At 45.2% G+C, this 14402-nt stretch overlaps 1 protein-coding gene across 1 annotated transcript in view; it reads right to left on the bottom strand.

Moving 5' to 3' along the window:
* Positions 1-5518: 5518 nt before the first annotated feature.
* The window catches only part of CEP162 (centrosomal protein 162), a 697428-nt gene continuing 688544 nt past the window's right edge, over positions 5519-14402 (bottom strand). Inside the window, exon 27 of the mRNA XM_069235591.1 lies at positions 5519-7014. Coding sequence (XP_069091692.1) covers positions 6796-7014 — 219 coding nt within the window. The 3' untranslated portion in view covers positions 5519-6795. The remainder of the gene's footprint in view (positions 7015-14402) is intronic.

Below are 14402 nucleotides of genomic sequence, written 5' to 3'. Positions count from 1 at the left end.
ACTGGTAATAATAAATAATTGAAATGGGTATATATATTTTTTTTGTTAAGTTGCCTAATAATTATGCACAGTAATAGTCACCTGCACACACAGATATCCCCCTAACATAGCTAAAACTAAAAACAAACTAAAAACTACTTCCAAAAATATTCAGCTTTGATATTAATGAGTTTTTTGGGTTCATTGAGAACATGGTTGTTGTTCAATAATAAAATTAATCCTCAAAAATACAACTTGCCTAATAATTCTGCACTCCCTGTAGAAAAAAATGAGTTCTACCTTTGACCCTAACCCCACCATAGGCCATGAGCTCACAACTGCGGAAACCCCAGCCTCTAAACCATGCTCAGTGAATTTGCCAAATTAACACAGGAATAGATACTCTTCTTGCCACAGTTATGTGAGGTTCCCCAATGGATGTCCCCACATTAAAAAAAAACAAGCAGATGAAATGACAATTCCCTCTATTAACACTCTCATTAACTGCTCTTTGGAATTGGGAGAAGTCCTGCAAACTGGAGAGAAGCAATAGTCACTTGTCTTCTAAAAAAGCCTAATGGGATCCATTGGTCTTAACTAACTATACACCTACATGACTTCTACCTTTCGTTTCCAAAATTATTGAGAAAGCAGTGAACACACAGTTGTCCAACTTTATGGAACATAAAAACATCTGGACCCTACGCAATAAGACTTCGGCCCAAACTACAGCATGGATAATTGCAGATGATCTAAGATTGATCTTTTACCAAAGTGACTCTGCAGCACTGGTCATTCTGGACTTCTCTGTTGCCTTTGATATGTTTCACATTTACTCTTTCTGTCCTTCTGGAAAGACCTGCAGCAGCGGAGAACAAGAGTTTGGCTTTAAAATGGATCAAATATTTTTTTTTCCATTGAGAGGGCTAAGGGTTGCGGTGGGAACATATAAATCAGTTCCCTTTTCCTTATGATATGGGGTCCCATCAGGGTTCAGCCTTAAGCCCCACACTGTTCAAAATATATATGGAAAAACTAGCCACATTACTGAAATCCTTTGGACTCTTGCTAGTGTCTTGCTATTGTCTTACGGGGATGACACACAAGCCTTTGTGAATATAGGCAACAACTCCCGGGATGCAAAACAGAATTTCAAGAACTGTTTACAGACAGAAGCTGCATGAAAATTAATGGCGAGAAAAATCAAGATGTTAATTTCTGGAATGCCATTTGTGAGTTGACCACCAGACTGAAGGCATAGGAGCTTGTACCCCCTCTGCAGTCAGTAGAAGCTGCTAGAAATCTGGTCTTCATATCTGAAACCAAACTTGTTTTTAATAAACAGGTGACCACAATAAGAGGTACAACCTTTATTGTGCTTATGTCATATAACGTTTTTTCTTTAGTATCATTAGATCAAATAGAAAGGCGTTACTAGCCCCAGTTGTCGCTAAGATCGAAAATGGGAATTCCCTATATTTAGGGGCCCCAGAATACCTCCTCAGATACCTTCTAGTGATTTAGAATGCAGCCAGTAGGCTCCTTCCAAACATTCCTAAACATGTTGACTCCACAACTCAGATCCTTGCACTGGCTGCCTGTAAAAAAAGAGGTTTTGTTTAAGACCCTAAGTATCACATATAAAGGTCTGGGAGGTACTTTATCAATATATCTGAAAAATAATTTCTCTCAGTATCACCCTATCCCTGAGCTTTGGTCCAGCTCTTAATTCTGAGTATCTATTTCAAGAATTAAATGCAACAGAAATTCAGTAAGGTGTTTTTTCATATTTGGCAGCAAAACTATGGAACAAACTCCCTCTACTTTTACATTCCCTGCCCTACTAGTCTATTTTTAAAAAACAAATAAAACAAGGTTTTTGCATTTGTAATAGTTCCCAGCTCTGAATGTCTCATTTGTCTTATGGTGCTGGGGCACATTAGGATAGCTGTTGCACGTTAAATGCTGTTTTTTAATTATTTATTCACATAGGCAAAGGCTTCTGCAAAGCGATGAAAGAGAGGCCCAGATTCATGTGTGAGGGGGGAAACTGTACATCAAGCACACAAAGATGAAGATAAAAATACTTGCAAATAGTGTAACCACTGGGAATCCTCGGGGGAGCATTCCAACCCATTGTTTTTCATCCATGTGTGCCACTCTAGATAGGGACTGGCCTTATGAAAATCAGTCCTGGCCCTGGTACTAATGGGAACAGTCCATCCAGAACTGCTTGGTGAGGCCATCTCCAGAAGGGAACACAAGTAAACCAGACTATTTTCTGCCTACTTAGCCTTATCAGTAAGATATACCTTGGATCCTGTGGAACAACAAGCAAGGGACCCACTGTAGGAAAGTAACCTCTTTCTTGGTATGGTTACCCCCATTTTCTGCCTGTTGTCAGTGGGTTTGACTGTGTTCACTGGGATCCTGCTAACCAGGACCCCAGTGATTATGTTCTCTCCCTTCAAACTTGGTTACTTGAACCACTTACAACCCACATTTGGCATACTGGTCCCACTTGTAACTCCCTTGTATATGGTACCCAGGGTATTGGGGTACCAGGGAATCCCCATGGGCTGCAGCATGTATTATGCCAAACATGGGGAGCCCATGCAAAGTGTATCTGCAGGCCTGCCATTGCAGCCTGCGTGCTTTTCAGTACTGGTCACTACACCAGTCACCCCTATGGTAGGTCCTCCTAGCCCAGAGGGCAGGGTCCAAGTACCTGTGTGTAAGGGCACCCCTGCACTAGCAGAGGTGTCCCCATGAACTCAGTTCCATTTTCCTGGACTTCATGAGTGCGGGATGCCATTTTGCGTGTACTGGACATAGGTCAAGCTACATAATGGTAACTGCAAACCTAGGCATGTTTGGTATCAAACATGTCAGAACCATACCCCACTACTGTTTCCAGTATTGGAAGTATGATTCCATGCACTCTGGGGGCTTCTTAGAGGACCCCCAGCATTGCTCCTACCAGCCTTCCAGGATTTCCCGGGCAGCCCAAGCTGCTGCCACCCCTCAGACAGGTGTTCTCCCTCCTGCTGCTTGATTTCCTTTGGGAGAGGAGGGTAACACCCTCTCCCTTTGAAAATAGGCGTTACGTGGCTTGGGAGGGGTAGCTTTGAAGGGCACATTTGGTGCCCTAAATGCATAAACCAGTCTACACAGGTTCAAGGACCTCCAGTGCCTGCTCTGGCACGAAACTGGACAATGGAAAAGGAAATGACCACTACCCTGTCCATCACCATCCCAGGGGTGGTGCCCAGAGCTCACCCAGAGGGTCCCTTGGCTCTGCCATCTTGAATCCAAGGTTGGCATGGACCTCTGGGAGCATCTGCATGGCCAGGTCTGGAAGATTACTTCAGAGCCACCTCCTGATAGGTGGTCACCTGGCTAGGTGACCAATCCCCGTTTGACGGCTATTTAGGGATCTTTCTCTTGAATGGGTCCTTAAATTCGGCTTGCGAGATTCCGGAAGGACTCCTCTGCAACCTCTACTTTGACTTTTAGCCACTAGAACCACGAGTGGACCCTCCAGGAAATGGCAATCTGAATCCACAACAAAGAATCTGCTTGCAACATTGTTTCCACAGTTTCTTCCAGCTTCTGCAACATTTCCCGGCTGTGCATCCTCTGAGTGTGGCAAGTCTTCAGCCTGCATAAGAAGGAAGAAGGAATCTCCCTTGGAGTGAAGGAATCACTCCCCTGCATCCACAAGTACCAACTGCAACGATGACCGGTTGAGTGGATCTCCGCTCTTCCTGAGCTGTGTGGATCCTGCATCACAGGTGGTGGTCTGGAGTAGTTTCCTTGGTCCTCTCTGCCAGCTGCCTAACTTTGGCAGAGATAAGCCTTTGCCTTCCCACACAGGACAGTACCCCCATACACTGCATCTCCTGCAGCTACCAAGGCTTGTTGGCATCTCCCCCAATGCATCTTCAGGCTCCGTGTAGCCCCAGCACTCCTTCCTGTGATGCACAGCCCTCTGTGTGCTTCTTCTGCGGCATGGGACCCTTCTCCAGTTGTGCTGCAGCAGTGTGGGCTGTGTGGAAAATCCTAGAAGACTGGTAGGAGCAATGCATGGGGTCCTCTAAGGAGCCACCAGAGTTCATGGAATCATAAAACCAATACTGGCAACCGTATTGGGGTATGAATTTGACATGTTTGATACCCAACATGCCCAGGTTCCGAGTTACAATTATGCAGCTGGACACAGGTAGTGACTTGTGTCCAGTACACGGGTAAAATGGATTCCCTGCACTTATGTAGGAGCACCTCTGCTCATGTAGGGGAAGCCTCACACACAGGTACCTGCACCCTGCCCCCTGGGCTAGAAGGGCCTACCATAGGGGTGACTTACAGTGACCTGGTGCAGTGGCCTATAGTGAAAGAGTGCATGCACTTTTTCACGCAGGCTGCAATGGCGGGCCTGCAGACACATTTTGCATGTGCTCCCATGGGTAGCACAATACATGCTGCAGCCCATGGGGAACCCCTAGTGTCCCAATACCCTGGGTACCTAAGTACCATATACTAGGGACTTATATGGGGGCACCAGTGTGCCAGTTGTGGGGTGTGCTAAGTCCTAAGCAACCACATTTTAGAGGGAGAAAGCACAATCACTGGGATCCTGGTTAGCAGAATCCCAGTGGAAACAGTCAAAACACACTTGACAGCAAGCAAAAAGTGGGGGTAACCATGCCAAAAAGAGGGTACTTTGCTACACACAGTACCACAAAAAGAGCACTAGACCTATCTATTTCTGCCTCTGCAAGCCTTTGAGATCCACTGGACTCTCTACAAAGTTCACTTCATTTTAGAGCACTATTTAGAGTCAGCTTCCTATAGCACCCCACTGGAAAAAAACAGATAGCCCTCCACTCATACAGTGGCACCAGAGACTGTGAGCTATTCTGGCGAAGAAGCGCTTGACCACCAATATCTATGGATCACACTTGGCCTTCGAAGGGAAGCGGAAACCACTAGTTCAGCAGCTGAGCGGAGGCCTGCCCGGCCAGTACCTACTCCCTGTTGGAAGGTTCTAGATCTTTTTTACTGACACTCACAAGGCGAGACCCATATAATTAGCCTAGACACCGTCATCGTTGGGACCTACTTGGGCATACAGGGACATGGGACAACCTATTTTGGTTCATTTCATTTTCAGGTGGATGGGTTGGGACATTTCATCTTTCTGCTGTTCGGGAGGGCAGAAGGTGGAGAGCAGGGAAGTTGGCAAACAAGCAGATAATGTACAGAGACAGGGTAACCGGTGCCCTTTATATAGATTTGCCTGTGAACATCTTTGGCCGACGGTACCTGTGGCCCACATTAATCTTTTGGATACAGCCTACTAACCCTATTGGCTATCTTCTTCTAAACAAGATGGAGGATATGTTTTCGAAAACACCAATAAAATATTGTAAAATAAAATATATTCCAACAATAGAAAGCTTGTGCGCAGGAGACAAAAAAGGCAAAATTCTTTCTAGACGTAAATCATGGATTGAAAAAAAGAGAACAAAAACCACTATAGGAAAATACACTGTATATTAAATAAACGTATTCATGGATTAAAAAAACAAACTTTAAAATATACATTTATAACAAGAAAACACTAATTAATTAAAAGCATGTACAAATATTGCTGCATGATAAGGTACTGTAGTGTGGCTGGTTTAAAGCGTCACAATTTGGAACTACAAAACATACTGTAAATCCTCAAAAGGTGGAGGTAATAATCTCTGCAGCACTGACATTCAAGGAGCATTCTGGACTCATGACCCCTTGCCTAAAGGGTCACATCTGATAGGTAGATGTATATTGCTTGGTGGCCGCCACTGCTCGGGACCGGGTCTGTATTGCAGGAGTTGCAGTTTCGAGATGAATGCATCTTACCTTTGAAATTTAGTCAGACATTGACTAGCTGAAGAGCTAATCTGTCCCACCCTGTCCTTCTGTGAAACGGAGTAAATTCAATTACTATTTAGTTGTTGTTTCAGGGGGGCTGGTAATATTTGAACGACCTAATTCCGTTAAAACACTGTAGTGTGAGCATTAAGGATGCAATGCACAGTCTTCTTATTGTGTGCAACGGGCACAATTGTGTACAGTGTTTGACTGGACATGAGCTTCTACACAGGATTTGGAATCTGATGGACGTTTGATATACTGCGCATAGGTCAATCTCACTTTAACCCCTTGTACTAATCCCACTAAAATTGGGGTAGATGTTACAATTCTCTTTCTTGTAAAACAGCAATAAACTGGGGTACCTTGATGGCCAGGAAAGGGAAAACGTTGTTGGAGACCAGAGGACTGCGATCCACTGCTTCTTGCAAGCTTTGTCAATCCTGATTGCAACACAGAGGGCATTACACCTTGGATGCTACAGGCAAGAAGGAAAAAAGACACATAGATGGCAGGGGCACAGAAGCGCTCAATGAGGCAGGTATCGCTTGAAGTATGATGTGTTGACCTTATGCTTCATAAGGCCAAGGTAGAACTCCTGATGCCTATGCCACTGGTCGGATGCGCCTGTGCTCTTCATAACCAAAGAGAAGGGGAAACCGCTTCAGGCCCTCATTTCAGTCCTTCCGTATTTCCCTGTGCTGCACTGCCGTTCATATGTTGTAGTAGTTGTACATCCCTGGTATTGAAGATTCCACACTCCAAGTGACATAAATAAAAATATTACTTTACACAACAATCGTCTTTGCGTTTCAAGGCACGTCATATGTGATAAAGCTAGTAGGATCCCTAGGTGGATGGATACAGAAGTTGAGCTCCAGTCCGCGAATCATCTCCAAGTCACGCATTCCAAAACATTTCAGGAAGGTTAGGTGGAGATGAGGCAGGAGCTGGAATAACAACACCCTGCCGCTGCAGTTCACGCAGTACATCCAGGATGGAGTCCAATTCAATTCTGAACTTCTGCAGTTCTTGGTTCTTTGAGTGAGCAAGCGCCTTCCACTTTTCCACTTCTTGTGTTTGCTCTTCTTCCACGACAGTGCGGGTCTGCCGAATTACCTGAAAAACAAAACGAAGCAACTTCTCAATATCTGTAGCACAGATTAGTACTTGTCCCTCTCTTTCTTCACATTGCACTGTTACAAACGTCAAAAAGCTGGGCATGTGCAGTGAGACAGATGACTGGGAGTTCCCTAGACAAACCTTTTAATGCTTTTGGTCTTTTGAGAACTAAAGCTTCCAATACTCCGACCTCAACACCTCCTAGAGGTTGACTTGCAGAGTTGTGAACACCTTGATACAAGTTAATTCAGTTATTTTTATCACTCTTGTAGCAGAGGTAGCTAACAACTTCAGTAAGCACAAACTGATATACTCCGTAGGAGTCGACCCCCAGCAAATGATGCAACGAAACGGAGGTTACGGAAATAGGTACACAAATATTTCTTGCTCTCAATAACGATAAAATGTATTAATTAAAAGCCACTGTGTATTGTTATAAATAAGGGGTGTCCATTACAGGTCTAGAAGGGAAGGATACATGCCAGATTTTTGAGATAATGATGCACTATGTGGATAGCATTGTTCACACCACCTTAACATATGTTTAAAAAATGTGCAATTCATATGAAAAACAGTTAAAGGTCACTTCCAGTTCCAACTTAAAAAACGAAGAAAACTCTGGAAATTGCCAGTTATGGTCTGCTCCGCAATCCAATACTCTTAAAACAGCCATGCAAACCATAAATCGCAAAACAAATGTAATACCGGGCGCAATACTGGGGTTCCAGGAAATGTTTTAAACTGGGGAGCAAAGTAGGCGTGCCCGATTTACCTAGGGGCACACTACGGTGACTTAGGAGGTGAGTACACCACAGTGTATGTTCTCTTCATCTGAGGGGAAACGCACAATTTTTATCAGCTCGATTACCATTCCTTCACAATCGCAGGGAACCTTTCCTTTTCAAAGCCCGGGAGAGGACAAACACATCGTTGTTAACGCTATCATCACTGAGCCAGGAATGAACAATATATGCAGCTTCCATTTATAAGTCTGATGTAAGACGTCCTAGGATGACATGCCATTATAAGCATCTTTTAGGGATAGCTAGGACATTGATAGCCCTCGCAGAGTTCGCAGCTTGAGACTACTTCCTGAAATCTGGAAAAAATGTCACCCGGCACACAGAGGAGACAGGACTCGCGGTTTCCCCTTGTTCGTTCTGTTTTCCCTTAAGCATCCTCATGTTGACTGCTGAAGGCTGGTAGAGCGAGGAGCTAGAAAGTCTCTCACCCAGTCCCATCTCCAGCACGTCACGCGGCAGTGGGAGGAAGAGGCCCTGCACTGAAGTGGCGCCACACGCTCTGTCCTGCATCTGGCCAAAAGCCACCACCTTCCAACTTCCTTCAGTGCCTGCTATGCCAGGCAGTGGGCCTACATTACAGAAGAGAAGTACAACCACAAAGCAAGAAGCTCGCCCAGCATCCGGGGCCACATGTATGAACCTTTTTTCTAGTCACAAACGGGACGATTTTGCGACTGGAAAAATGCAGCTTGGGATGTACAAAGCCCAATCTGCGAAACGTGTTACTGAATCACAATTTGTGTTTGTGATTCGTTACCAGGAAGGGGCTTGTTGAGGGCTCCCTTCCTAATACCGAATCGGAAAGGTATGTACGAATGCCTTGCGACCGAAATGCGGTGGCAAAACATTTGCATATTACTCTGTGTGCGCACATGAAAGAGCACATAAAGCATCTGGGCATGTGGCGTACAACCAGTGCTTGAAATGGAAATATAAAAGTGCTGGTACTCAGCATCCCAGAATGCTACTGAGTGCTGCTACTCTCCCATTAAAACTATTACACCCTTGCAGAAAAGTACTGGCACTATCATTGTCAAATGAAAGAAGTGCAGGCACTCAGTACCTGTGAGTGCCTATCTATCTAAAACAGTGCGTACACTGGATACTGACTGACACAGCGCGCTGCTTGGCACGCGAGGCAGTGATGGAGAAAACAAGCGACTACAATGGCAAATCAGGCTCCACACAGGCTTGGCATATGAAACATTATATAATTATATTTATCTGAAGTAACCAGACACTTAGCACTGTACAAAACATCCACATTAATGCAACGAAGCTCAGGGGTATGAGTCTCCTCCTGGATATAGGATACTGTACCCAAGTATACAACGCCTAATTTTGGCATACAGGCGTTGTAACTGCAATAAGAATGCACTGTGCTTTTTATTGGACGAAAAGGGCAGTGTTATGGGATAGTCTGGCAACAGGAAATGCTCCAGTGACTGCACGCACCTTCTCGCGATAACTTTATATATGATCTGCAAAGGCTATGATAATGCTGCCCCCTCCCCTTCCCCCCCCAAAAGGATGGGTGACAATAAAATCATAGATCAAAGAGGACTGGTCAGAAGTAAAGAGCAACACCCTCTATTTTAACAGGGTAGATTTTCTATATTCCTATAGAGTATTTTAGGAAATAACACACAGTCTCAGACTGGAAAACTAACAGCCTATGGGAAACAGGTGGCCCCTAAATGAGTCTCATTGCAGTGCTGAGAGAGTTTCACCAGATGTCAAACAGTAACACAAAGGTATCAACTGGCACCCATGGCGTGTGTTCTTCCACGCTTCTCCGCTACACAGAGCTTAGCAGTAGGAGAAAGAGAGACATAGAGAACACAAAAGAAAAAACTGTTACAGAAAAGTTAAAAAATCACATACTCTGAAACGAACTGAGAGAGGAGGTGTAGGAAGTTGGCTCTGTAAATACTATCTCAAAGTAAGAGATAGTGTGCACAGTGTCCAAGGGTTCCCCTTAGAGGTAAGATAGTGGCAAAATTAGATAATTCTAATGCTCTATTTTGTGGTAGTGTGGTCGAGCAGTAGGCTTATCAGAGGGTAGTGTTAAGCATTTGTTGTACACACACAGGCAATAAATGAGGAACACACACTCAAAGACATAACTCCAGGCCAATAGTTTTTATATTGAAAAATATATTTTCTTAATTTATTTTTAGAACCACAAGTTCAAGATTTGAAGTAAATACATAAAATGCGAGGTACTCCACATAGGTAAGTTAGGAACTTTGAATTAGAGCAGTAACATACACAGTTTTAGTTAAAATGGCAATACACTATTTTAAAAGTGGACCCTGCAAAAATCAACAGTTCCTGGGGGAGGTAGGTAATGGTTAGTTTGTCAGGTAAGTAAGACACTTACAAGTTCAAGTTCCTGGGCATAGGCAGCCCACCGTTGGGGGTTCAAGGCAAACCCAAAGTTACTGCAACAGCAACACAGGGCCGGTCAGGTGCAGAGGTCAAAGGGGGGCCCAAAACACATAGGCGACTATGAAGAACAGGGGTGCTCCGGTTCCAGTCTGCCAACAGGTAAGTACCTGCGTCTTCGGAGGGCAGACTAGGGGGGTTTTGTAGGGCACTGGGGGGGGGACACCAGTAGGCACACAAAACACACCCTCAGCGGCACAGGGGCGACCGGGTGCAGTGTGCAAAGCAGGCATCGGGTTTTGTATAGGAAACAATGGAGGGACCCGGGGGTCACTCTGTCAGTGCAGGCAGGGCACAGGGGGGCTTCCTGGGCTAGGCAGAGGGTCGCCTGGTGGTCACTCCTGCACTGAAGTTCGGTTCCTTCTGGTTCTGGAAGCTGAGGGTGCAGTGCTTGGTCCAGGCGTCGGGTTACTTGTTACAGGCAGTCGCAGTTAGGGGGAGCCTCTGGATTCTCTCTGCATGCGTCGCTGTGGGAGTCCAGGGGGGTCGTATCAGGTTACTCAGGAGGTCGCAGTCACCTGGGAGTCCTCCCCGTAGTGTTGGTTCTCTGGAGCTCGAGCCAGGGGCGTCGGGTGCAGAGGGTGAAATCTCACGCTTCCGGCGGGAAGAGTGAGTTCTTTAAAAGTTGCTTCTTTGTTGCAAAGATGTTGCTCTGGGTGAACAGTGCCGCTGTTCTCTGGAGTTTCTTGGTCCTTCGGGTTTCAGGGCAATCCTCTGAGGCTTCAGAGGTTGCTGGTCCCTGTTGTATGCGTCGCTGTGCAGGTTCTTTGAATCTGAAGACAGGCCGGTAGGGCTGGGGCCAAGTCAGTTGTCGTCTCCGTCGTCTCTGCAGGGCTTTCAGGTCAGCAGTCCTTCTTCTTGTTGTAGGTTGCAGGAATCTGATTTCCTGGGTTCTGGGTCGCCCGTAAAAACTGAATTTAGGGGTGTGTTTAGGTCAGGAGGGCAGTAGCCATTGGCTACTGTCCTAGAGGGTGGCTACACCCTCTTTGTGCCTCCTCCCTGAGGGGAGGGGGGCACATCCCTAATCCTATTGGGGGAATCCTCCAAACCCAAGATGGAGGATTTCTAAAGTCAGGGGTCACCTCAGTTCAAGGCACCTTAGGGGCTGTCCTGACTGGTGGGTGACTCCTCCTTGTTTTTCTCATGATCTCCTCTGGACTTGCCGCTAAAAGTTGGGGGCTGTGTCCAGAGGGGCAGGTATTGCCACTAGCTGGGATGCCCTAGGGTGCTGAAACAAAAGGCATGAGCCTTTGAGGCTCACCGCCAGGTGTTACATTTCCTGCAGGGGGAGGTGAGAAGCACCTCCCCCCAGTGCAGGCTTTGTTTCGGTCCTCAGAGAGCACAAAGGCTGTCACCCCAGGGGGGCAGAAACTCATCTCAGTGGCAGGCTGGCACTGATCAGTCAGTCCTGCACTGAAGGAATGGGTAAATTGCAAAGGGCATCTTCTAAGATGCTATCTGTGTGCATTTTGTAATAAATCCAACACTGGTATCAGTGTGGGTTTATTATTCTGAGAAGTTTGATACCAAACTTCCCAGTATTCAGTGTAGCCATTATGGAGCTGTGGAGTTCGTTCTGACAAACTTCCAGACCATATACTTAATATGGCCACACTGTACTGACAATGTCTAAGAATAGACACTGTAGGGGCATTTTGCTCATGCAGCTATGCCCTCACCTGTGGTACAGTGCACCCTGCCTTATGGCTGTAAGGCCTGCTAGAGGGGTGACTTACCTATGCCACAGGCAGTATTTTGTGGGCATGGCATCCTGAGGAGGATGCCATTTCGACTTTGACTTTTTCTCCCCACCAACACACAGAATCTGTAATGTCAGTGTGCATGTGTTACGTGAGGGGTCCCTTAGGGTGGCACAACACATGCTGCAGCCCTTAGGGACCTCTCCTGGTCACAGGGCCCTTGGTACCACTGGTACTTTTTACAAGGGACTTATCTATATGCCAGTGGGGTGCGCCAATTGTGGAAACAATGGTACATTTTTAGTGAAAGAACACTGGTGCTGGGTCCTAGCACACTTCTCAATCAAGTCAGCATCAATATCAGGCAAAAAGTGGGGGGTAACTGCAACAGGGAGCCATTTTCCTACAGGAGGGTAGTGATGAATGTGCGTAAAGACATTTTCCCTCAGGAACGTCTGTATGAAGGTAACTGGTCTAGCTAATAAATACTTCTTCACACAAATTATTCCTCTTTCGAACTACCCCATTAGCAGGAAGTATCAAATAAGGCGTGCCCGTGAAACAACCATGTCTGAAGAAATGGAGAAAACAACTGAGTTGATTACCAGAATCTATATTGTGATATTTTGTGTAAGTTGCACAGAGGCCTAAGTTGCCTCTTACTTGTCAGCAGACAGCCATCCCTAAAGAAGGGTCAAAGTCCCAGCTCTCTCTTTCAGTAAATAGAAATAAATACCATCACAAAGGTATTTCCAGGAGAGTCCAGGTAGGACCATCTATTAAGACTTATGGAACTGGTTTGTTATTTTGTAAGGTATATTGACCGTAGTCTAAGGTACAGAGACGGTAGTGTGAGATGTGACTGCGTTTCCACAAAGCAAAAACAATAAGATTTTATTTAGGCAAACTTTTTGCGTTAGGAATACCTATAGCTCATTCATTGCATCGTGGCAGAAGCAGCAAGACCTTCCTCTAAGAAAAATCTATTTGGTGCTTGTGCAACAACAGCAACATAACATTACATTGAAAAAACATAAAACAGTCAACATTTTCATATGAATCAAGTTAAAATGATATAAAATAACTCCTGAATAAAATAGTAACAAAATGAAGAGTTGGTATGGAAACTGTGCTTATTTTGAGCCAGTGGTCTCTGGTGCTTGGCAAGGGCACTTAATTGTCAATACCGGTGCTTGTGAAAATCTGCTACAAGTTGGCACTGTCTGGGTAATTTAGAGATGACCACAACAAGAGTTAATTATTAATTCAATATACATAAAAAATGACCATTACATGCCGCCCAATCAATTCTTATAGCTTTAGGGGCCTGGAATAGCCCGACTTATCACACTTGTAGGAGCGTGATAGTTAGTAGTTGTGTTGTTACGGTCATTGGCAGCAAGCCAGGGCAATGTGTGATACAAGCTGCAGAGGTGACTTGACAAAAGCCCTGGCGCCTTTGTTTTTTTGTTTGTTAGTTTTTTACAAATTAAGCACTGTATGGAAAGAAACCCATGGTAATAATAGGGAATCAAAAATCAAAGTAAGTCAATGGCATCTTGTCGACCAGGACCTTGGTACCCTCCTTAAATCGTCAATGCATGTTGATTTGTTAAAAACATAATGACAAATAGAACAGGCAAAAGACAGGTGATGAAAAAAAGTAAATACACTAACGGATTAATATCAAAGGCCTCCATTATATTCTAAAAGGAATACATATTAGTGGAGTAACAAATGAAGTAGCATATTATCTTTCAATATTAACCAGGTTTCTTGGACAGAAGGCAGTTCAATGCCTACCACAGATTCTCAGGTCGTTTTAATAAAATACTGTAAACTCTTCTTCCAATTTTCAGTGATGTATTTCAAGTAGTGCACTTTACAGGCTAGTAATACAAAATGCACCCAAAAAGAGAATCCTTGGCAACAAATGGAAACAATATGACTTGGATCATTTGCCAGTTACAGCCACTTAACCTTTCAAATTTCACCCTCTGAGAACAATAAAAGCACTAGAGGGTTTGCTAAGAGCACTCTTTTCGAAAGCATTTGTACACTGTACGTTCAACTACTAATAACATGGACACCAGGGGCGGCTCCTCCGTTAGGGCGGAGGAGCATCGCCCTCCTGCCAGCAGCAGAAGCTGCAAAACCTTTAAGAAACAAAATAATATTAGCATTGTTTCGTTTGTTAAAGGGACGGGCCACAGGGGTGATGAGCAGCGAGGGGGAGTGCTGTGTACTCCCACTCACTGCGCATGTATGTCTGGGGTGGCCAGACACACGTGCACTAGGCTTTCAGTAACACAGCTGCCGGGCTGGAGAGAGTCTGCACAGGCTCCGAGCCTACCTGGGAGTGCCCAAGGCACTCCCAGCCAATCCTGACACTGCTTTGAGCAGCATCAAGATTGGCCGCAGGGCAGGCTGGGAG

The sequence above is a fragment of the Pleurodeles waltl genome, chromosome 5 (genome assembly GCF_031143425.1).
Source record: "Pleurodeles waltl isolate 20211129_DDA chromosome 5, aPleWal1.hap1.20221129, whole genome shotgun sequence".
Lineage (NCBI taxonomy): Eukaryota > Metazoa > Chordata > Amphibia > Caudata > Salamandridae > Pleurodeles > Pleurodeles waltl.
This window is presented reverse-complemented; position numbering and strand designations above follow the sequence as displayed.